The 24,098-nt window shown below is 51.9% G+C and overlaps 2 protein-coding genes across 10 annotated transcripts in view; one reads left to right on the top strand and one right to left on the bottom strand.

Annotated features, from left to right (window-relative positions):
• The window catches only part of FBH1 (F-box DNA helicase 1), a 31,454-nt gene extending 30,696 nt beyond the window's left edge, over positions 1-758 (bottom strand). For all 3 annotated transcript variants that reach the window (XM_030479778.1, XM_030479779.1, XM_030479777.1), the window contains exons 1-2: positions 694-758; positions 17-177 (exon numbers count right to left, since the gene is read on the bottom strand). In XM_030479778.1, the coding sequence (XP_030335638.1) occupies positions 17-26 (10 nt within the window). In that variant the 5' untranslated portion in view covers positions 27-177; positions 694-758. The remainder of the gene's footprint in view (positions 1-16; positions 178-693) is intronic.
• Positions 759-920: 162 nt separating this feature from the next.
• Positions 921-22,242, top strand: ANKRD16 (ankyrin repeat domain 16). Of its 7 annotated transcripts, none has more exons than XM_030479781.1 (9): positions 922-2,083; positions 2,163-2,510; positions 4,781-5,001; positions 8,427-8,469; positions 9,834-9,942; positions 11,505-11,666; positions 16,110-16,188; positions 18,031-18,230; positions 18,661-19,316. In XM_030479781.1, exons 2-8 carry the CDS (start codon positions 2,173-2,175, stop codon positions 18,189-18,191), a joined length of 1,113 nt encoding a protein of 370 aa, XP_030335641.1. In that variant the 5' UTR covers positions 922-2,083; positions 2,163-2,172; the 3' UTR covers positions 18,192-18,230; positions 18,661-19,316. The 7 variants fall into 7 exon arrangements, with proteins under 7 accessions (XP_030335646.1, XP_030335647.1, XP_030335641.1 ...); XM_030479780.1 differs by having other exon boundaries at positions 922-1,202; XM_030479783.1 differs by having other exon boundaries at positions 922-1,141.
• Positions 22,243-24,098: the final 1,856 nt, after the last annotated feature.

Consider the following 24,098-nt stretch of genomic DNA (forward strand, 5'->3'; position numbering starts at 1 on the left):
CCGACTCAGGTTTCACCTGCACTCATGTTTTTATCCTTTTCCCCAGTTTCTCCATTGGTGACAGCAGATGACACGTGTTGAGCAAACGTGTTGTGGAGCCCCGTCCCCGTTTGTAGCTTCTATCACGTATGAACACGACGAAGAGCAGAGCTGGTCAGCCATAAGAAGATGCTCCAGCTGTGAATTGAGAGGATCAGCCTCAATGCCAATGGTTCCCCTTATTCCCAAGCCCTTCAATGCCAAGGGGCCCCCACTACAATCAAGCCCCTCCACTACCAAGCCCCCCCATGCCAAGGTTCCCCCTCATTGCTAAAGACCCTCAGTACCGAGCCCCTTCATTACCAACCCCTCCCCATGCCAGTCCTCCCCATTACCAAGCAACTCCCCTATTACCAAGCCCCCCCCCAATGCCAAGGGTCCCCATAACCAAACCTCCCAAGTGCCAAGGAGCCATCCCCACTGCCAAGCTCCCCCCATTACCAAGCCCCCCCCAATGCCAAGGGTCCCCCCCAACTACCCCCATTACGCCATGCCAAGGTCCCCCCCAGTGCCACGTGCCCCCCAATGCCAACAAGCCCTCCCATCACCAAGCCCCTCCCATTATCGAGCCCTCTCCATTGCCAAAGGCCCCCCACGACTACAGAGCCCCCCATTACGAGGGGAGCCCCTATTCAGCCCTGGCCCCGCTTTTACCCCCCATTGCCAAGGGGCAGCCTCCACGCACGCCGCAGCCCCCGCACTTCCCGCGCGATTCCACTAGCCCCGCCCCTCTTCGCCCTCTCAACCAATAAGAGAAAGCGGCGGGACCGGCGTTCCGCGCGCAATTCCACCGGCCCCGCCCCTCTTCGCCCTATCGACCAATCAGAGACCGCGCCTGGAGTGACGTTTCCCAATGGCGCGGCACTTCCGAGTTCGGGAAGTAAATAACGCGGGGGGGGGCGGAAACGATCCCGGAGCTTATTTACCACCTCCTCCCCCCCCCCTTCCCGGTGTTCCCGTGGTGACGTCACGGCTCCGGGGGGAAAGGCCGGATCCCGGGTTTGCTGAGGGATAGCGGGAATTGCGGGTTTTCCTGTGGGAGACGGAAAATTCCCGGTTTTCTGGAGGGGGGAAAAAAGGGAATTTCAGGTTTTCCTGAGGGGTAAGGTGGCTTCTGGTTTTCCCGAGGGAAATGGGAAAATTCAGGTGTTCCTGAGGGAAAGGGGAATTTCTGGATCTCCTGAGGGCGCAACTGGTTTTCCAAAGAGAAAAAGGAACGTTTTAGTTTTCCTGGAGGGAAATGGAAACTTATGGTTTTCCTAAGGCAGAGACCAAATCCTGGTTTTCCAGATGGAAAAGGGAATTCCTGGTATTGAAAAGGGAAATTCCTGCTTTTCTGGAGGGAGGGACCGGAGCCTGGTTTTCCAGATAGAAGGGGGAAATACAGTTTTCCCTGAAGGAGCAGCTAGTTCCTTGTTTTCCCAAGGGAAAAGGAAGTTTCTGGTTTCCCTAAAGGAAGAGGCGGGTTTCTGGTTTTCCTGAAGAAAAGGGAGTTTTAGGTTTCCTAGAGGGGAAGTTGGGTTTCTGTTTTTCCTGGTGGAAATGTCTGGATTCCCTGAGAGAGAGGCCCTTCCCTGTTTTTCCTAAGAGAAATGAAATTTTTCCCCTTGGAAACCTCAGGTTTTCCAGAGGGAGACATTGGTTTCTGTTTTCGCCATGGGAAAAAGCATTTTCTGTTGTTCCTGAGGGAACAGGGAATTTCTGTTTTTCCTGAGGGAAAAGGACATTTCTGCTTTTACTGAAGGAGAAGTAATTTTCTGGATTTCCTATGCGAAAAGGGAATTTCAGGTGTTCCTAAGGGATTTCTAAGTTTCCAGACTGAAAATGAAATTCCCGGTTTTCCAGAGGCAGAAACCTCTTCCTGGTTTTCCTGAGGGAAAAAGCAGTTTGTATTTCTCCTAAAGGATGAGCCACTTTCTGCTCTTCCCAAGGGAATTTCTGGTTATCCTGAGGGAGAAGCCAGTTTGTGGATTTGCTGATGGAAAAGGGAATTCCTGTTTTTTCTGGAGCTAGAGGCCGGATTCTTCTTTTCCTGCAGGAAAAGGTGATCTCAGCTCATCCCACCCCAGGCAGCAGCCATCGGATCAAAACCATCATCCTGAGTTTTCCCTCTTTTCCCCTAGATCTCCAGCCATGGCGGAGGGGGAGAAGCTGAGGCAGCTCTTCCGGCTGGTGCAGGAGGGACGCCTGGATCTCCTCCGGGATGAGCTGCGTCCGGATGATGACGTGGACCTGGGATTGCAGCCCTGGCGCTACGGGCGCCTGGGGGACACGCTGCTGCACCACGCTGCCCGGTACGGGCACCGGCATGTCCTCACCTACCTGGTGGAGGACCTGGGGATGGATGTTGAGGTGTTCAACAGTGACTACAAAAGGCCCCTCCATGAAGCAGCCTCCATGGGCCATGAGGAGTGTGTGTCCTTCCTCCTGGAGAGAGGAGCCAGCGTGGACTGCTTGAAGAAGGCAGACTGGTAGGTCGCTGCCTGCTTGGGTGTAGGGGTACCTGAAAAGGGTTTGGGTGCAGGAGCTATCATCCAGCATCATGGAATCACAGACTGGTTTGGGTTGGAAGGGACCTTAAAGCTCCTCCAGATCCAACCCCTGCCACGGGCAGGGACACCTTCCACTGGAGCAGGTTGCTCCAAGCCCCTGTGTCCAACCTGGCCTTGAACACTGCCAGGGATGGGGCAGCCACAGCTTCTCTGGGCACCCTGTGCCAGCGCCTCAGCACCCTCACAGGGAAGAGCTTCTGCCTCAGAGCTCATCTCAGTCTCCCCTCTGGCAGGTTAAAGCCATTCCCCTTGGCCTGTCCCTACAGGCCCTTGTCCAAAGCCCCTCTCCAGGTTTCCTGGAGCCCCTTTAGGCACTGGAGCTGCTCTAAGGTCTCCCCTTCAGGAGCCTGCTCTTCTCCAGGCTGCCCCAGCCCAGCTCTCTCAGCCTGGCTCCAGAGCAGAGCTGCTCCAGCCCTCGCAGCAGCTCCGGGGCCTCCTCTGGCCTCGCTCCAGCAGCTCCACGTCCCTCTTGTGCTGTTGCCCCAGAGCTGGATCAGGACTGCAGGGGGGTCTCCCCAGAGCGCAGCAGAGGGGCAGGATCCCCTCCCTGACCTGCTGCTCACGCTCTGGGGGTGCAGCCCAGCACACGGGGGGGTTCTGGGCTGAATTCCAGCCACATCACTGATTTTTCCCCTGTTTATTAATGAAGTAAATCACTGCTTCATTAGCAGATCTAATCTAACAGTTTCACCCTCAGCTCTTCGTTCTTCCCCACTTGTCTGTTAGATGACAGTCAATGACACTGAGTCACAGTTTTGTGTCCTGGTCCTCAGAAACTGAAATAAAAAGACAAAATAGTAAGTGTTGCTCCTTTTTCCCTGCAGCAAACAGAGCCTCTTGGCTCAGATTTGCCATTGATCTAACAGCAACAGCTTCAACAACCCAAGAAACAACTGGTTTCTTCAGGGCTTTTGTTTGCCTGCCACGTGGGTAACACGTAAGCAAGTGATGAGGGAAGAAGAGTTGGGAATAAAGACTAAAGCCTAATCCACAAACAAGCACCAAGCCTGATTAATGTCCAATTCTCCTCTTCAGGAGGGAGATTTCTCTGTGCCACCTTGCAAAAGGAAGCACAGATTCATCCCAGCTCACAGATTAATGCCTGGAGAGGTCGTTTGGAACCTGAACTAACATAAATACAAAGGCAGCATCCCAGTCCTTGTCATTCAAGGCTGTGCCAGCACCATGCTGACATCAGGGGGAGCAGAGGGAGGCAGAGATCTCATGAGCTGCATGCAGAAGCGTGTGCAAGCCTGGGTTTGTGTGACAGGCCTGCAGTCCCCTTCCATCCATGGATTAAAAACAGGGAGCTCTCAGCCAAAGTCTCATTTGCATTGAAGATAGACCCTGATTTGAGGTGCCGTGGGAAGCACAGAGCTCCAGGCTCAGCTCTGCCCCATCTTCCCCAGCAGAAATGTGTCTTATCTCTTAAAAATCTCCATCACTGAGGATTTTATCTCCCTTCTCAGCACTCTTTTCCTGTCCTTACTTTACAACTGGAGCATTTTATGGTTTCTGGGGTAAAAAACACCGATGCAAACAGCTCTGTCTCAACAGCCCCCAAAGTCCAGACCCTGTATTACCTGCGTGAAGAAGCAGGGCTGTAAATCCCACAGCCATACACAGTGTGTGGTGAGCCTCAATCAGAGCATCTGAATCCAGGTGAGATCATGGATTTAGTCTCAGGCTTGGAGAAGGTCTTTGCCAATCATAGAATCATGGAGTGGTTTGAGTTGGAAGGGACCTTAAAGCTCTTCCAGTTCCAACCCCCTGCCACAGGCAGGGACACCTTCCACTAGAGCAGGTTGCTCCAAGCCCCTGTGTCCAACCTGGCCTTGAACACTGCCAGGGATGGGGCAGCCACAGCTTCTCTGGGAAAAGTCTGTGCCAGCGCCTCAGCACCCTCACAGGGAAGAGCTTCTGCCTCAGAGCTCATCTCAATCTCCCCTCTGGCAGGTTAAAGCCATTCCCCTTGTCCTGTCCCTCCAGGCCCTTGTCCAAAGCCCCTCTCCAGGTTTCCTGGAGCCCCTTTAGGCACTGGAGCTGCTCTAAGGTCTCCCCTTAAGGAGCCTTCTCTTGCTTCTTTAGCCAGCCAAGTTTCCTTCTACCTCACAGTAGATGAACAAAAGCCATCAGGCTCTTAAGGCACCAGCTCTCTGGTTATTTAATTTGCCTTCTCTTTCTCTCAGGACACCCCTCATGATGGCTTGCACCAGGAAGAACCTGGAGGTTATCAAAGCTCTCATGGAGCACAGAGCCAACCCACTGCTGAAGAATAAGGATGGCTGGAATTGCTTCCACATCGCGAGCCGGGAGGGCCATCCCCAGGTCCTCAGGTACCTGCTGGACATGTCCCCATGCAGCTGGGACACGGAGAGCACGATAAAGAGAACACCTCTGCACACAGCAGGTAAGAGTGTCCCATTGCCATCAGACAGGTTAGGTAAGAGTGGGCTGTGGTGGCAGGGGCTGTTGTTTCGGTTCATGTTTAGTTTGGAAAAGCAAAATTTGTCCTGTCTTGATACAAAACCGCAGGGAAAGAGTTAAATATGAAGTAATTAAATTAAATGAAAGAGGGTAATGGTGGAAGTTAGTGGGAAACTCGCCTCTCTGAAGGTCAGTGATCTGCTGCCTCTTTGCAGGGTTTCACCTCAGGACAGGCACTCATTTTAGTTGCTTTCACATAAATAGCAAGAATTAGACTTCGTGTTTCTTAATGATGCACCAAAGACTGAGTTTGTGAGGTTGGAGAATCCTCAGTTCCCATTTCAGTGGGTTTTGCATGTACTCAAACCGTGTTTCTGTGGTGAATAACAGTTGTGTTCTCTTGGGAGTGGTGGATCCATCCCAGGAGCACTCGTGATGACCCACTGACTTTGGCCTCCTTGGACCAGGGTGTTGGTCTCCATCTCTGCCTCCCTGGGACAGATATGGCCAAGCTTCCATAGCTCAGAACATCTACAAGGCTCCAAGCATAGCCTGGCATATTAAAAGTCCTAAAAGCAATAGAGCCGTCGAGAGGCACCTTTGGGGATCTGCCTGTTGAGGGACAGTTTTAACAGTTTGGTTTATTGTGTAAGTTTTTGTAAGAGAAACAGCTCTCAAAATGATCCTTTTTTCCTCTGAATACTCGGTGGATTAGGTCAGTATAGCAAATCAGAAGAGTTGTGGGTTCTCCAGGCATAACCCTCAAGAAGGAGCATCACAGGTTGTGGTATTCTCACATAATAAGAAGGTTGTATCTAGTGAGAAATCCAGATTGCCTTTCTGCAAAGGGAAAGGATTGTCTCTGCTGGGAATACTCAGGAGCTGTTGGGGTTGGAGCCCACCAATTCCCCTTCTCTGCCCCTTTCATTCCTTTAAAAGGACATGTAAAGGGGGTGAACTGGTTTGAAGAACCTCAGATGTCATCAGGCATGGCGGGGAGCAGAAGGACACAGTTAGCTGAATGGCGACCCAGAGGCATTTGGGTTTGGTTTCTGGCTTTCTGACTCTTTTATCCTTAAGATGGAATGATTCATCTTAACTTATGGATGATGCACAAGATGGGCCTGAATTTAATTCTCCGAGTCTTAATAAGTTGAATGGCCCAATGCAGAATGAAGTTTGTCTTGCATTAGAGGGTGTTGGGTCTGGTTACCCCCAAGCTCGTCTGAGTTAGGCAGTGCATGGGTCTTCCCAGAGCTTAAATCCCTTTAACTCTGCCCTCAGGAGGTGCAGTGAGATTGGAGGATGAAGGGAGCAAGAGAGTGATGGGAGAGGTGTGTGACACCAAGTCAAGGTGACATTGTGGGGCAGGCTCAGGGCTGGAGGGTGGTTGGAGGAGGAGATTGACCTGAATCTGAAACGTGTGTAGGGATTAGGATGTGTCCCCCAGGGCTTGGCAGTGTCTCTGCAAGAGAGATGAGCATGAGGAGCCACTGCTCAAACCTGCAGCTACCTAAACTCATTTCCCAAAGAATTTAATAGGGATTGACTCTCTGGAAAGACCCGAGATGTTGTAAAGAGACCCCTGCTGTGCTGTAATGAATCTGTTGGGTATGTTGCTCCTCGGCTGTCGCTCCCATTCCTTCTACGACCCTCAGTAGCTGCGTGTCCACTGCACTGTGCTCATCAGCTGTGACAGTCCAAGCCCAGGAGCATTGGCTGTGCCTTAGTCCTTGTGCTTGACCTGGGAATGATGGCTTGTTTGATGTTTCAGGCTGGTTGGCGAGGAGCAGGTTGTGTGAATGAGAAATGGCTAATCCTTGTTTGTCTGCGTGTTCTCCTGCCCCTGCTCAATCCCAGCTCTTGTGTTTCCATGTCTGGGCTGGCAGGCTGGGCTCACAGCCCCTTCTCAACCTTCTCCCCACACAATCTGGGGGTTGAGGATCTGGGGACAGGGTCAGGAGCAGGGTGAGGACTGTCCTGAGGAAAAGGAGTGCTTCTGACCTTGAGCTTAAAGTCTCCTCCCTGCCTCATAGTGCTTGGGATATGGGGATACAGGCAGTGATGGTGGGATCCAGCACCCCGTTCTCACTGCTTCATAGAGGTGTTTCCCCCTCTGTCACCTCCTGTATTTGACTTCCACTGTGGCCAAGCCCTCACCCCATGGTTTGGGTTGATTTCTGGTTGTTTCACTGATCCAGGTTAGACCTGGACCACATGTTGGAAGAGCAGCAGCCGGTGTGGGAGCAACTGGGCAGCAGGAAGGGATAGAGCTGCTTAAACCACCTTTATCCCCAGCATGATTTTAACCCAGGATGATGCTGGTGGGTGCTGGTGCCAGCACCTCCACACACCCCACCATAAAGCCCAGTTACACGGACACAGCTCCTGAGGCAGGGACATGGGCGAGGGGCTGGAGATGATGCCGGGGGAAATCACGTCAAGACAAACTGCTGTCTCAATGAGTTGAGATCCCAAGGGTGTGGATATGAGCACATTAACCCGTGACCAGGCCAGCTGGCTTCCTGGCACAGTTATCCCTGCGTAATTTTCTCCCCTGTGCAATCCTTTTTCGTGTTGGTTCCTTAAGCTTTGCTGCTTCATATATCCGTAGCCTGAGGCAAAGGGAGCAAATGGCCAAGATCTGGGAGGATGGGAGCCCTTCCTTGGGTTTTCAAAGAGCAGCTATTGTGCAGCTGTGTCTGAAGGTTATTGCTGGTAACACAGATGTGCCAGGGGCCCTTCCTTCCTCACACACAGTAAATAGCCTGTTGTAGCAGCTCTGGGCTTGGTTTGCTGGGTTTTTGCCTTTAATGTATTTCATTTGGTTTGCAAAATGACCTGAAGGAGGGGGGAAAAAAGCCAAAAAGCCAGATCAGGGCTGTCCTGACATTGTAGTGGTTGGTTTTTATTACAAGAGGGAATATTTCAGTGCATGATGTTCAAATCCTCCCCCACTGTTGTTCTTTTTCCTCGGAGATGCTGCTGTCTGGGTGAGGATGCTTCATTAGGATGATGAGATGGGAGTGATAGGTAGTGGCTGAGGAGGGGTTGGAAATACCATCCAGCTATTCACCAGCTCCTTACTCTGTGTTCATTCTGCTTCTCCCAGATTTCACTTCAGGGATTAACACACACTTGCAAGAAGAGATCTTTGTGTCAGCTTAATTGCTTGTACTCTGCAGGTAGAGGCAAACGGTGCCTTTCCCCTGGTTTATCTGGTGTTTTCCTATAGCATCAGGGAAAGAGAAGGCTTGAGATCTGGAGAAAAACCCCCAAGCTTTGAATTTAAAGCCTCTTGGAAGCCCTTCCCTCATTGTGAGTAAGCCAAAAGGGTCAGAAAGCTCATTATGTTTCTCTGTATGGCGTGAAAACATCAATCAGCGGCGCGTTTCCTCTCTCTCGTAGCGATGCACGGCTGTTCCGATGTTGTGGAGCTGCTCCTGGAGCGGTAAGCAGGAATCGTCCCAGCTCTTCCCCACCTCCCATCCACTGCCAGGCTCGCTCCAGCCACCAGGACACAAAAAGGCATTCATTCCATTCGGGAAGCCTGGCTGCGCAGCTGCCCTGCATGCGATCCTGAGGCTGTGTCCGTTTCCTCTGGGCTTTTCACAGCTGGTTAGAGCCCTCTGAGACAAGGATGCTCTCCGGATGGGCTCTGCCTTGGCTATGACATAAACCCTGGTTGTATAACGGCTCCTTTTCTGTGCTGATTCATTCCCAGGGTGTCCGAGGCCACACAATAACAACAAACCAGTTTTCTGACAGCTCAGTTCTGGGTGCAGCTCCTCCAGAGTCATAGAATCAACTGAGTTGGAAAAGACCTTTAAGATCCAGTCCAACCATTCCCAGCAGTGCCAAGGCCACCACTAACCCATGGCACTGAGGCCTCGGCTGCACGGGGTGTGAACACTTGCAGGGCCGGTGACTCCAGCCCTGCCCTGGGCAGCCTGTTCCAATGCCTGAGCACCCTTTGGGGAAGGAATTGTTCCTCAGCTCCATCTAAACCTGCCCTGGGGCAGCTTGAGGCCGTTTCCTCTTGTCCCATCCCTTGTTCCTTGGGAGCAGAGACCAGCCCCCTCCTGGCTCCATCCTCCTGTCAGGCAGTTGCAGAGAGCGAGAAGGTCCCCCCTGAGCCTTCTCTTCTCCTGACTAAACCTCCCAGGCTGGGCTTAGCCCCCAGGCTTTATTTTCAGGCTGTAGCTCCCAGGATACTGCTGTGAAGTGGCTTTAAATCAGCTTGTGCCCTCTCATCCTGACCCTGATACCTTCCAAACCAGCTGCCAGAGCTGGAGCAGCTTTCCCTGGGCATCACAACCACTGCTCCTCTTAACCAGTCTTAATTCCTGTCCAGGCTTGGCCCAGCATAAACACAGCCCTGTGATTTGAGCCAGGCTTTGCATTTTAATTCAGTCTTATTTCAATGGTCTTATTTCAAAGGGATGACATCAGTTTGAACCTGAGTGAGATCTCTGGGCTTCGATTTTGTGTGGGGTGGTGTTACATGAGGATATGGCTTTGTCCTCTGCCTCTTACCCCAAAAGCATCCTGATTTTGGGGGGCAAGGGAGATCATCTGTAGAGCCTTGGCTTTCCTGTAGCAAGCTCCACCAGCTAAATACCAGTTCTCTGGCCCCAAAAACCCCAGCAAACCACACTACAGGCCATAAAGCACTGAGACAGGTTTATCCATGGTATATGCCTCTTCCACTCCCATCCACCAATAGTCTCCTGCCCCACCAATGCAAAGCAACTAGTGCAGGAAGGATTTTGGAGCCACCAACAACTCTGTCCTGGCTTTTTTCTTCCCTCCCAGGTGCCACTACAAACCTGACAGCAGGGATAAATGTGGAGTCACTCCCTTTATGGATGCTATCCAGAACGGGCACATCGGCATTGCCCGGTTGCTCCTGGAAAAACACCAGGTAGGTGCCAAAAACCTCAGCTCCCTCCTCCAGGACCTGACCTAGAACTGCCGAGACAGGCAATCCATGTGTTCCTGTGAAGCAGATTCCCAAAGTGTAAAGAAGTGAATTGCAAAAGAAGGGCAATTCCCCCTGGAGATGAGCACCAGGACTCAGCTCATGGTGCAGATCTCATCCTGGGGCAGGGATATGTCCCCATAGCTGGTGAAGGGGGATGGAGACACAAGGCAGTGGCAGGAGGGGATAGGATTTGCTGTGTCAAAGCCAAGACCAGCGCTGGGGAGTGCCAGGGCTCAGCGTGGTGGCTCTGGTGGCAGTGCTGAGGGTGGATAACACGGAGGTGACCGGCTGTGCCTCCCTCTCTCATGGCAGCTGCTGCTCCTGTGTTGTCTCCCAGTAATCTCTGGTTTCCTCCAGCACACAAGGGATGACAGCAGAGCCAGTTGTACATAGCAGGGACCAGACCACTGCCCTCTTATTGCCTGCTGAATTGCTGTGAGATGGTTGGAGCCCACCTCAGGGCTGATTCTCACAGAGGTGAGAGCTTCCTTGTCTACTTTGCCTCTCCCCTGCACCAGCTCTGGTGTTCATTGGGCACCATCCTGAACCAGTGTGCTTCACTGGCCTGGCAGGATGGCAAAACCAGTCATAGAATCATAGAATCATAGACTCAATCTGTTTGTGCCACACTGGGAGGTGGAATTGGCCACCTGAGCCCCCAGCTTGGCACAGAGCAGGGCAGGCAAGGTGGTATCACACTTCCCAAGAGCACAAGCTTTGGATTTACTCAGCTGTAACACAGCTGAGATGGTTTGATGCCCAGGTTGTGTTTGAGTGTGTAGGTGCTTGTTGACTTCAGATGTTCGTGTGCTTGTCTTTGCTCATCTGGTCCTTACAGGATAAAACACTTGTGAAGGTTGGTTACGTTTGTAGTCCCATGTTTCATGCAGTGAAGATGGAATAGTTGATTTGATTTCCTCACTGTGATGCCCTGGTTTAGTGCCATGAAGCAGCACTGGAAATGCTAATGGCAGTGTTGCTACCTTCTAGGATAATAAAGCCATGAGTCAGGCCCACCAGGCTTCAAGAGGCTGGATTATATCCTTTAGGATGAGTGCACTCACTGTGTATTACTTCTGTTACCCTTCTCAATTTAATGTCATTGTGGTTTATGGTCAGAGACTCACATGAGAGATCTCCTGAGGTCATCCACCCATCTCCCTCCTTCTACCTATGTTCAGCTGCTTCTCCACCAGCACAAGAGTTGGAGATGGGTTGTTTCTTGCTGGTTTAAAGAGTTAAACCCCACTGTATGTTCTCCAGCAGAAGAGAGAAGGGGCTTTGTTCTTTTTTGGTACTAGTTTTGCTTATCTCTTCACAAGCTCAGCTGAGAGCTGCCTTTGGTCTGCAAATCATGGTGCTACATCCTGCTGGGGACATCCCACGTGTTCATTGCCATCACCATGGCCATGACAAACATGATTCTGCTCCAGCTTGTGATTGTCCTTGAAGGTTTGGCCAAGCTGTTCATTGCTTTCCCTTTCCCTCTTCCCCCATTCCAGGCCTGTCCTACAGCTCTGGATGCACTGGGTGCTCAAGCTCTGCACCGGGCAGCAGTTACAGCACAGGATGAAGCCATCCAGTTCCTTGTGTCTGAGCTGGGTGTTGATGTCAATGAGAGAGCAACAGCTCTGCAGCTCACAGCACTGCACTATGCAGCCAAGGTTTGTCCCTCTGCAGTGTCTCTGCCAGTTGGTTGTGCTACAAGCAGGCATCTAAACCAGGCTGGCTTAGATGTTCACCTCTGGTGCAGGATTTGCACTCCAGCTCATCCTCTGTCACTGTCTGTTCCTAACCAGCCCCATACCCTGTTTAATGGGTTTTAGACCCTCATTAAGTGTGTCCAGCTGTCTGCACAGCGGTGGTGGGTATCAGCTGCACTGTTCATCACCCTCCTGCTCACACCAGTGACTGTGCTGAGGGTTGGTGAACCCTCCTGCCTTGCACATGACTGAGCAGGAGCAGAGGTGGGTGGTGATGGGGCTTAACTCATTTGCTACTCATCCAGTTGGCCGTGCGCTGGATAGGGCTTGACCCACACTCTGGTGAGTGTTACTCTTCCAGTCCACTGCCTTTGGACCAAAGTGCAATAGAATCATGGAATGGTTTGCGTTGGAAAGGACCTTAAGATCATTCAGTTCCAACCCCCTGCCAGGGGCAGGGACACCTTCCACTAGAGCAGGTTGCTCCAAGCCCCTGTGTCCAACCTGGCCTTGAACACTGCCAGGGATGGGGCAGCCACAGCTTCTCTGGGAAAAGTCTGTGCCAGCGCCTCAGCACCCTCACAGGGAACAACTTCTGCCTTAGATCTAACCTGAACTTCCCCTGTTTCAGTTTGAACCCATCACCCCCTGTCCCATCACTCCAGTCCCTATGAAGGTCCCTCTCCAGCACCCTTGTAGCCCCCTTCAGACACTGGAAGCTGCTCTGAGGTCTCCACGCAGCTTCTCTTCTCCAGGCTGAACAGCCCCAATGTTCTCAGCCTGGCTCCATACGGGAGCTGCTCCAGCCCCTGATCATCCTCGTGGCCTCCTCTGGACTTGCTCCAACAGCTCCATGTCCTTCTGATGTTGGGGACCCCAGAACTGCACACAGTGCTGCAAGTGGGGTCTCACCAGACCGGAGTAGAGAGGCAGGATCACCTCCTTCAACCTGCTGCTCACACTAAACACCTGAAGGGAATCCACCCTGCTAGTTATTGGGAGCTGTAGGTACCAACACTTCATGAGCTGTGGCAGCTCTTCACCAGTGTCTCCTCACTTGCACTTGCCTAGCAGAGGAGATGTGGATGGAATGCTGCTCTGATTTCTTTCTCTGTCTTCACTCTCCGTGTCAGCAGCTTCCTGGACAGAAGATGTGCTGTGAAACAGCAGTTGTTTGTCCCAGTAGGCTATAATCTGGCCTGCCCATGGCCAAACATGAGAAAGGAGAGGAGAAGAGGTGGAGGGAACTTCCATGAGCTTATCTGTGTCCTTCACTCTGGAGCTGTTTTGAATTGCAGGCAGTGGGAGTTATTTGAGCTTTCTCCTCCTCCCATCTCCTACCTGTGTGGGAAGTGGGATCTGATGTGCTGTGGACTCTGCAACGCTCCCTGGGAGTGCAGAGCAGATCCCAAAAGCCTCAGCACTAACCAGGATCCCTTCTGGGAACCTGCTGCCTCCCTTATGCTTGGTGCTGTCACACCAGTGTGCAGCATGCTGGCAGCCAGCAGCAAGGGAAGGTCTCTGCTCGGATCCCTGCGTGTTAAACCTTGTGAGCTTCAACACACAGCATTCAGAGCCCAGTCTAGACTTGTAGTGGGAACGAAGCAGCAACCCAGCACCCCGCTCCCACAAAAGCATCAATGACACTTACTTGGAGTGCTGGCAACAGCATTCTCCTCCAGCAGGACCCAGCTGGGCCATTTGCTGGCTCCCACAAAAGAGGCCTTTCTCCCAGCTTCTCTTCCTCATGCTCTAAGAAACCATGTTGAAAGCCCTTTTGGTTGCCAAGGGTACGTTCAACAGCAAGGCTATTGGGGAGTATAATGTGCCTTGGAGAAGATCCCAGCTCTGTCTTGGAGAGAGGCTGATTGGGGAGAGATTTGATGGGTTTCTCGTCCTTCCCGAGGCTTAGTGTCACTTTATATTTACAGCATCGTTTGTTTGGCTGGTGGGTTGATGGGGTTTTTAGTTCTTTTCTTATTACTTTGCATTTATAAATACATGAAAATCAAATTATGCTTTCAACTCAATTTGCTGCCAAGGCTGTGGCAGCTAAAGCAGCTCCTGGCTCACTGTCTTTGCTACATACAGCAGGGAAATGAGAGCCTTGAGCAGAGGGGGAAGATGCTACAGAGTCGTATGATGATGATGTGGGGGGGGAAAGAGGGGGTGTTAGGGCTAAAAATAAGAGCCTTCCATTCTCATACCACACAACAAAGACTAATTCATTGCACTGAAGACATCATTACAAAGTCAGGCGTGTTATTCAGGGAGAGAGGGTTTATTTATGGAGAAGGGAGCGGAGAGGAGGGCTGTGGGGGCTGTGTTGCATCTTCTCCTGCAGCGTTTCAAATTGGCTGCTGGCAGAGGACGCTGTGGGTTGTGACAGTGTGTAAGTGTGGTGTTCTGCCTCTACTCACAGGGAGTTACAAATGCTGGAGTAATCCTTGAGGAAATGCTGGTGCTGAGGGTACCGCGGGCAGATGCGCGATAGTTCATAGAATCAACCGGGTTGGAAAAGACCTTTAAGATCAAGTCCAGCCATTGCCCAGCACTGCCAAGGCCACCACTAACCCATGGCACTGAGGCCTCGGCTACACGGGGTGTGAACACTTGCAGGGACAGTGACTCCAGCCCTGCCCTGGACAGCCTGTTCCAATGCCTGAGCACCCTCTGGGGAAGGAATTGTTCCTCAGCTCCATCTAAACCTGCCCTGGGGCAGCTTGAGGCCGTTTCCTCTTGTCCCATCCCTTGTTCCTTGGGAGCAGAGACCAGCCCCCTCCTGGCTCCATCCTCCTGTCAGGCAGTTGCAGAGAGCGAGAAGGTCCCCCCTGAGCCTTCTCTTCTCCAGACTAAACCCCCCAGGTCCCTCAGCCGTTCCCCATCACACTTGTGCTCCAGGCCCTGCACCAGCTCCGGTGCCCTTCTCTGGCCCCGCTCCAGCACCTCAATGTCTCTTGTAAGGAGCAGGTTCTGCTCTGTGAGCTGAAATACACCTTGGTAGGAGCACATCTAGGTCCCTGTGGTACTTGAAGTGGATTTACAGTGTAGGAAAACAGGGTTTTTGCTGACATTTAGTCCTTTTAACAGCTGGTGGCCAATTACAGAAGGTAAGTGAGGGATCCTCCACTTGTGGGACCAGCTGAAGTTAAAAGCAGTTTAATTGAGTTACTTGACTGGAGGCGAGGACTGGAAAGGCAAAGGCAGGATCAGTTGACAAATTAGTGCACTAATTGCTATTAAGAAACATCTTTAGGTTGTGTCACCCGGTTCTCAGAGGTCTTTGTGCATTAACTCCTTCAGAGCCACACTGAGAGACAATCCTCTTGATTCCTCACACCTCGAGGTGTGTGAGGTGGATCTGTGGACCATTATCAGGAGGATCATATGGGATCTGAAGGTCTAAAAGCAGATCCATCTGCCTGGATCTGGACTGGGTTGTGTGTCTATCACACATGCCCTGCCAAAGCATTGCTCAGACTTTGGTGGTGGAACTACCACCACCACAGACAGTTCTACACTGTAACGTGATTTTAAGCACTATTGGTCATAATTGAACCCTTTTGATTTCAAAACATGGTGTTAAATGTTTGCAGAGAGAATTATGCTCCTGGGATGCCTCTTGCTGGGTTGAAATTGCTTCCAGGGACATGGAAGGCATGTAGCCACACTGACCGAGGGTCAAGCTCCAACTCTTCTCATGGGCTACCAGTGGAAGGGATGCAGAAGGTGCCTGGTGGCATCTCTCTGGACACCTCCCATGGGGTAACAGCAGTGTGTCTGCTTTACCTGGGCTATCCCTGGCTAATGGCATCAGTGAAGAAGAGAAGCTGCGTGGAGACCTCAGAGCAGCTTCCAGTGTCTGAAGGGGGCTACAAGGATGCTGGAGAGGGACCTTCATCAGGGACTGGAGTGACAGGACAAGGGGTGATGGGTTCAAACTGAAACAGGGGAAGTTCAGGTTAGAGATAAGGCAGCAGCTCTTTCCTGTGAGGGTGCTGAGGCGCTGGCACAGACTTTTCCCAGAGAAGCTGTGGCTGCCCCATCCCTGGCAGTGTTCAAGGCCAGGTTGGACACAGGGGCTTGGAGCAACCTGCTCTAGTGGAAGGTGTCCCTGCCCGTGGCAGGGGCTTGGAGCTGGAGGAGCTTTAAGGTCCCTTCAACCCAAACCATTCTGTGGTTCTGTGACCCTGATTTCCTTTGGAGCCTGGAGCAGCTCCTGGTAGCCGCACATTTGACTGTGACAGAATGGATTTGTGTCTGTGCTCTTCCCGCTGCCATATGCAGTTAGGACCAGCTCCCTTGTGGCCTCCTTTCTCTTCAGGCCTGTGTTATTTCTGCTATATGGATAGCTGGGAATTGCACGTTGCTGACTCTTCCTTGTGCCTGTGCTCACCACTGCAGGAAGGCCATGCACACACCATCCAGACGCTGCTGTCCCTCGGTGCTGATGTCCATGCAAAGGATGGGAAGAGCCGTTCAGGTAAGGCTCTCTGAGCCATTTGTTCACCTTCTGTATGACAGCAAGAGCGAGCTTTAGTAACAAGACAAGCCTCCAAAGCAGCCCACACTGTGTCTGTGGGGAGATGCTAGAAGCACGTATGCAAAAGGCTCTTAGAGCAGCCTGACATGTGAAGCCTGGGGGTTTTCTTTGCAGCTTTCATTCACTGGCTCTCGTCCTGCTGGACTTTCTGATGCTGAATTGCATGGTTGAGCCTGCTCTAGGGCCTTTCCCTTGGGGATAGAACCGAGATGCTAATTTCTCTTTACCCAGCTGCTGCTTTTGCATGAAACTTTCAGGACCTTCATATCTTTGATATTGCCACCTCACCATTAAACTGGGTTGGAATTAGCCAGTTTGAAACCATTAGGATGGGCAGATAAATAGGATTGCACAAGCTCTCAAGCCTCGATTCCTTAGCAAACTGCCTAGGAATGGCTTATAGCAAATAATGAGAGCTGGAACGTAAATATGGTTGCTATAGTAATGCCAGTGAGTTGGCATTCCCAGCGTGAGAGTCTGAGGCATCTCTTGCATCACGTCTCCCTCTCACAAAACCCCCCCCGTATCTAAATGGTTTCAGCTATTGCTAAAATTGGCAACTTCCCCAGTTGTCAGGTTTGCTTAACACCACGCTTCAGTGGTGACCATCTCCCCCTCCTGCCCCTCAGGGAGTAAAGCTGAGCTCTGCTGAACTCGTCCACGTTTGTGGTGGCTCTTTGTGTCTGTCAGCTGCACAGCACCTTTGCTGTAAGGGGGCTGGAGCAGCTCCCGTATGGAGCCAGGCTGAGAACATTGGGGCTGTTCAGCTGGAGAAGAGAAGCTGCGTGGAGACATCAGAGCAGCTTCCACTGTCTGAAGGGGGCTCCAAGGATGCTGGAGAGGGACTCTTCATCAGGGACTGCCCCTGATTCTGCAGGTTTAGTCATCCCATTGCTGCTGTAGGCATACATGGCTGCAGAAGCTGAGTCCTGCTGTGCCATTACTTGTGCTTGGCTGGGTGTTGCAACTGGGAAAAGTCATCTTTCATCCTCTGTGTCTTCCTTTGGCTGACTCGGTTTCCTTTGCTGCTATTCTGATGCTTGCATCTGAAACAGGCTGAGACCAAACCCACAGGGCAATCTCAGCTCCTGTGTTGACATAGAATCCCAGCCTGGTTTGGGTTGAAGGAACCTTAAAGCTCATCCAGCTCCAACCCCCTGCCACGGGCAGGGACACCTTCCACTAGAGCAGGTTGCTCCAAGCCCCTGTGTCCAACCTGGCCTTGAACACTGCCAGGGATGGGGCAGCCACAGCTTCTCTGGGAAAAGTCTGTGCCAGCGCCTCAGCACCCTCACAGGGAAGAGCTTCTGCCTCAGAGCTCATCTCAATCTCCCCTCTGGCAGGTTAAAGCCATTCCCCTTGGCCTGTCCCTACAGGCCCTTGTCCAAAGCCCCTCTCCAGGTTTCCTGCAGCCCCTTTAGGCACTGGAGCTGCTCTAAGGTCTCCCCTTCAGGAGCCTTCTCTTCTCCAGGCTGCCCCAGCCCAGCTCTCTCAGCCTGGCTCCAGAGCAGAGCTGCTCCAGCCCTCGCAGCAGCTCCGGGGCCTCCTCTGGCCTCGCTCCAGCAGCTCCACGTCCCTCTTGTGCTGTTGCCCCAGAGCTGGATCAGCACTACGGGGGGGGTCTCCCCAGAGCGCAGCAGAGGGGCAGGATCCCCTCCCTGAGCTGCTGTTCACGCTCTGGGGGTGCAGCCCAGCACACGGGGGGGTTCTGGGCTCAAGCACACTCTGAAGCCGGGTCATGGGGAGCTTCTCATCACCCAACACCCTCTTGCCCCCCCACAGCTCTACATGCAGCCTGTGCTGGGCAGCAGGCGGGTGCTGCACGGATCCTGCTCCGCGCTGGGCTGCAGGACACCCCAGATGGCACAGGCATGCTGGCACGGCAGCTCGCGAGAAAGCCGGATGTCATCCAGGTTTTCCAGGAAACAAATATCAGCACATGAGACGTAATGGGAAAGAGAAGCCTGTTTCATCTCAGTGTGGTATGTTAGTTACCACTTAAAAACTGTTCAGATTTAAGCAAACCTGTTTAAAATGAGGGCATTTTTGCCTGAGGATTAAGCAGAGAAACCAAAGTTGACACTTGGGAAGTACGTTTGGGAGAAAATGTATTTAAAATAGGATTATCTCAAAAATATAATCGTAGAATCACAGAATGGCCTAGGGTGGAAGGGACCTTAAAGCTCATCCAGCTCCAACCCCCTGCCATGGGCAGGGACACCTTCCACTAGAGCAGGTTGCTCCAAGCCCCTGTGTCCAACCTGGCTTTGAACACTGCCAGGGATGGAAGCATCTTTTAAATAGGCTTATCTCAAAAAGATAATGGACGTGGTGGGTCTGGGCTGTCACACTCCTGTACTGACCCCATTGTTGCAAATTTATGACTGTTCTTCTTTCACTTCCAAATTTCAGGGCTGAACTTCACCTCTTCTTGTGCAGCACCCAGCACATCCAAACAGCTGAGTCTGCAGCTCCCTCAAGGATAACCAAGGAATGTGCCCCATGGGCTACTGCTGGATGACTTCTGGGCACCTGCATGGCTTGAACCCCCTGGGATGTTTCCTAGGCTGGCTTTTACTGGGCTGTAGACGTACAGTGGACATCCTGAGGGAGAAGATACACCTGAATCATTGATTTTTATAGCCCTTTATGGACCTGCTCACCACGAATTCCTTCAGTTGCTTTAAGTGGCCACCTCTTATGATAGCCCCTGAATAAGACAGAGCATGGTGCAAGTATAAGTGAGCCCTTGGTGACTCTTCAACAGGTTTGAGCTGCAGAGGACAAGTGCAGGGAGTCTTCAAGCTGCATCAACCTATTTCTTGTGGATCCTAAAGGCATCTGAACTCAATAGTAAGACCTCAACCTTACAATGACATCATGGGCCTTTGAATCAGAGTGGAAAAAGTAGGTATTTGGTATTCCAGGGTTACTTGGCACTTCTCATCATTGATGAACTTTACAGATAATCTGGGGTTTTTTTTGAAGTGTTTAAAGAAATGGCTTAATATTTAATGTAGCCAGTAAGTCTCTAACGGCCTGGAATACACGTGAAGGCAAGAGCTCCCGTTGCTGTTTGGTTTATTTGTATGCATCTGGAATGATAAATTCATTTTTGCATAGAAACATGGCACACCCCTGTCTATAGGTGATGTGAAGACATAAACTCCAACAGGATTATGCAGTTTTGAGGATAGCAGATGCTAAAAATCAGGCCTATAACTGAGCGAGCTGGGCTTTGCTCTGCCCGAGCTGTGGTGCTCATGTCATGGTTTGATGCACGACCCGTGTGCTCCCCAGTGGGTTTCAGATGGAATGAGGAATTCCCACCCCACAGTCCCTGGAGCAGAACTGGCTGTGATGATCCTAAGCCAGAGCGACAACAGTGCCGTGCTCCTCTTGAACTGAACAGCTTTAGCAGCAGGGTTAGGACCTCCTCTCCTCTCCTGGCACGCATTGCATGAGAAGAGGCTGTGTGCTCACAAGAATGATTTGGGGGTCTGTGAAAGGAGGAGAAGAGGGGCTTGGAAGCATCTTAAGACTCTTCCAAACATGCCTGCAGAGACCTGGGTTTTGGCAGTGTTCCCCTGTCTTGTTTCTCCATTGGTGAAGGAGATTCTTCACCACCACAGAGGAAAAATGAACTGATGCTGAAAGGTGCTAATGATGCAGGGTAATGGGAGCTGCATCAGCCCCTGGGCAGGTGAGGAAGTGGCTTTATTTCTCTAAAGATCCTGAATCCTTCCATAAATCCAGCCTTGGCCTCCGTACAGCAAACCGAGTAAATGCAAAGGGCTGCTTTATTCCCACTTTTCATGATTTTGGCAAACCATGAAGGAGGTGTTTCCTCCCAATACCCCTGCTGATGAGCTCAGATTGCTCGTGAGTGTAAGCTTTTAGGAGAAAACAAGTGAGAATGATTTCCAATGTCTGTCCCTAGCTTTCCTAGCCATGGCAAACAGGGAATTTGCATTCTTTTGAAGGTGCTTTATGATTTCCAAAGGCTTCTGCACAGTAGCAGAGGGTCTGTTCACCTGGAATGTGGAGCTCGGGCACTGTGCTCGCATCCAAAAGTGAGCTGTAATGGCACATCTCCAGCACTATCTGTATGTGTTGTGGCTGTGCCCCATCCCTGGCAATGTTCAAGGCCAGGTTGGACACAGGGGCTTGGAGCAACCTGCTCTAGTGGAAGGTGTCCCTGCCCATGGCAGGGGGTTGGAACTGAATGAGCTTTAAGGTCCTTTCCAACCCAAACCAGTCTGTGATTTACCCTTCATTTAAATCTGTCCCTCAGGCAGCAAAAGGGTGCACAGAAACAAACTGGCTGTTGTTAGCACAGAAGATCAGGTACAAAAGGCCATTAAAAGAGGAAAATGGATTCAGAATCAGCCCAGGGAAGAGCCCTTGTGGTTTTTCTTGCTGCTTTTGCTGTTGGTTACTCGCTGCAAGGTAGGAACAAGGGGTCAGGACACCTTTGTGCCCACAGAGCGTGCTGCAGGATGCTGGGAAGAGCTCGGCAGCGTGTGTGTGTGAATCCCAGTCGTGTTTGCAGCAGACAGCTCACATGGAGAGACGGAGCACGCAACTGCTCCCACGGGAGGAAGCACTGGAGCCAGGCTCAGTGCCACGAGGTGCTGAAGGCAGCTTGGAGAGGAGCCCGGCAGCCGGCACACGGCTTCAGTGCTGGCCTGTGACAGCACCAAGGCACTGGTGCTTGATGGGGGCACTGCAAACACTCCTGGTCCTGCAGCCACAGAGGAGACTTAGTGCTTCTGTCTTGTAGGATGTGGCTGGGATGATGTTCCTCTGATCCTGCCCCTCTGCTCTGCTCTGTGAGACCCCACTTGCAGCACTGTGTGCAGGGCTGGTGTCCTTGACATCAGAAGGACATGGAGCTGCTGGAGCAAGTCCAGAGGAGGCCACGAGGATGATCAGGGGCTGGAGCACCTCCCGTATGGAGCCAGGCTGAGAACATTGGGGCTGTTCAGCCTGGAGAAGAGAAGCTGCGTGGAGACCTCAGAGCAGCTTCCAGTGTCTGAAGGGGGCTCCAAGGATGCTGGAGAGGGACTCTTCATCAGGGACTGGAGTGATAGGACAAGGGGTGATGGGTTCAAACTGAAACAGGGGAAGTTCAGGTTGGAGATAAGGCAGAAGCTCTTCCCTGTGAGGGTGCTGAGGCGCTGGCACAGACTTTTCCCAGAGAAGCTGTGGCTGCCCCATCCCTGGCAGTGTTAAAGGCCAGGTTGGACACAGGGGCTTGGAGCAACCTGCTCTAGTGGAAGGTGTCCCTGCCCGTGGCAGGGGTTGGAGCTGGAGGAGCTTTAAGGTCTCTTCCAACACAAACTAGTCTGGGATTCTATGATGAGCAGCCTTTCCAAATGTTAAAGTCAATTAAAAGGAGACCCTGTGCTCCCCACCTGAGCCACCACTTTGGGGTGTTGGCTGCATGATGAAGCTTCACTAAGTCCTTCACCAGCCCTGTGTCCCCTGGTAGAATCATAGAATCAGCTGGGTTGTAAAGACCTTTAAGCTCATCCAGTCCAACCATTCCCCAGCACTGCCAAGGCCACCACTAACCCATGGCACTGAGGCCTCGGCTACACGGGGTGTGAACACTTGCAGGGCCGGTGACTCCAGCCCTGCCCTGGGCAGCCTGTTCCAATGCCTGAGCACCCTTTGGGGAAGGAATTGTTCCTAATCTCCAGTCTAAACACAGGGGATGCAGCCCTATGATCAAATTAAGATGTCTTAAGCTCTGTGGTGTTTAATCCACACTTCTGTCCTGTAAGCAGCTTTGCCATGACCGCTGTATATGTGCTCCTGCCCCAGTTCTCTCCCCATCGCTGGAAAGTGGATCTGTGGGACGTTAAAACAAGAGTGCAGATGGGAAATTCCTGCCTGGCTTCAGGAAGTGGTGGGTGGTGAGACCAGGTAGAGGTGAGGATTTAAAATAACAAGCTTAAATGCAATAAAAAAGCTCAAATCTTCTCAAAATGGTTGGTGTCATGTTCGGGTTTTTGCTGTGGATGTGGGGATTTACTGCATGGAATGTGATCCTGAGTGAGAGGAAAACTGTTTTGGGGTGAAAAGAGGGAAATGGGAGTGGAGCCATCTGTGGGAAATAGAAATACATGAAATCTTGTGTGTGTGTGCCCTTTGCATGTGCGTACACACTCCCTTTGCACACGTAGCACATGGATGTGCCTTTTACACATGTGCAGATGCATGTGCATGGAATCCCAGAGTGGTTTGGGTTGGAAAGAGCCTTAAAGCTCATCCAGTTCCAACCCCTGCCACGGACAGGGACACCTTCCACTAGAGCAGGTTGCTCCAAGCCCCTGTGTCCAACCTGGCCTTGAACACTGCCAGGGATGGGGCAGCCACAGCTTCTCTGGGCAAAGGAACCTCATTGCACAGGCGTGAACATGTGTGTGCACACAAGCACATGCCCATTGCACCAACACGTATGTGCACCCATTGTGTACGCAGGCACCCGGATGGGTGTGCAACAGGACCCGTGCACAAGCACCCGTTGCACACGTGCAGCCATGCACCAACGCACCCACCCGCTGCTTTCCTTTTTCTTCCTCTTCCCTTTCCTTCCTCTTCACTTTTGTTTCCTTTCTCTGCACACACACAGCACACAAGCCTCCTTTTCTTTTCCTTCCTCTTCCCTTTCCTTCCTCTTTGTTTCCTTCCTCTTTCTTTCCCTTTCCTTCCTCTTCCTTTCCCTTTCCTTCCTTTCCTTCCTCTTCCTTTCTCTTCCCTTTCCTTCCTCTTGCCTTCTTCTTCCTTTCTCTTCCCTTTCCCTTCCATTCCCAGCAGCGTGCTCACGATGTGCTTGTTGATTTCCCTTCCCTTTACTTTTCCTTCCTTTCCTTTCCCATTACATTGAGGACTCCCCAGCAGTTCTCAGGGAGTGCTTGTTGTTTCCCTTCCTTTTTCCTTCCCTTTCCCTTTCCCTTCCATTCCATTCCACTGAGGACTCCCCAGTGGTTCTTGGGGAGTGCTTGTTGTTTCCCTTTCTTTTTCATTCCCTTTCCTTTCCCTTCCATTCCATTGAGGGCTCCCCAGCGGTTCTCAGGGAGTGCTTGTTGTTTTCCCTTCCTTTTCCCTTCCATTTCCCTTCCCTTTCCTTTTCCTTCCTTTCCCTTTCCATTACATTGAGCACTCCACAGCAGTTCTCAGGGAGTGCTTGTTGTTTTCCCTTCCTTTTTCTTCCCCCTTCCTTTCCCTTTCCTTCCCATTCGTTCCCTTTCCCTTCCCCTTCCCTTCCATTTCCATTCCATTCCATTGAGGACTCCTCAGCAGTTCTCGGGGAGTGCTTGTTGTTTTCCCTTCATTTTTCCTTCCCTTTCCTTTCCCTTTCCTTCCCATTCCTTTCCTTTCCTTTCTTTCCCTTCCTTTTCACTTTCCCTTCCCCTTCCCTTCCATTTCATTCCATTGAGGATTCCCCAGCCGTTCTCGGGGAGTGCTTGTTGGTTTCCCTTCCTTCTTCCTTCCCTTTCCTTCCCATTCCTTCCCTCTCTTTCCCTTCCTTTTCCCTTTCCTTTCCCCTTCCCTTCCATTCCACCAAGGACTCCCCAGCGGTTCTCAGGGAGTGCTTGTTGTTTTTCCTTCCCTTTCCTATCCGTTCCCTTTCCCTTTTCCCTTCCCTATCCCATTCCCATTCCCATCCCATCCCATTGACTACTCCCCGTCGGGCCGGGAGGGCTGGAGGCGGGAGCGAGATGAGCTCAGCGCATGCGCGTCGCGCCCCCACCACGGTGGCAGCGCCGTCGTCAAGGCTCAGCACCCGCCCCTTAGCGACGGCGCGGAGGAGCCAATGGCGAGCGGCGGCGGGCGGTGAT

The sequence above is a fragment of the Strigops habroptila genome, chromosome 3 (assembly GCF_004027225.2).
Source record: "Strigops habroptila isolate Jane chromosome 3, bStrHab1.2.pri, whole genome shotgun sequence".
In the NCBI taxonomy this organism is placed as follows: Eukaryota; Metazoa; Chordata; class Aves; order Psittaciformes; family Psittacidae; genus Strigops; species Strigops habroptila.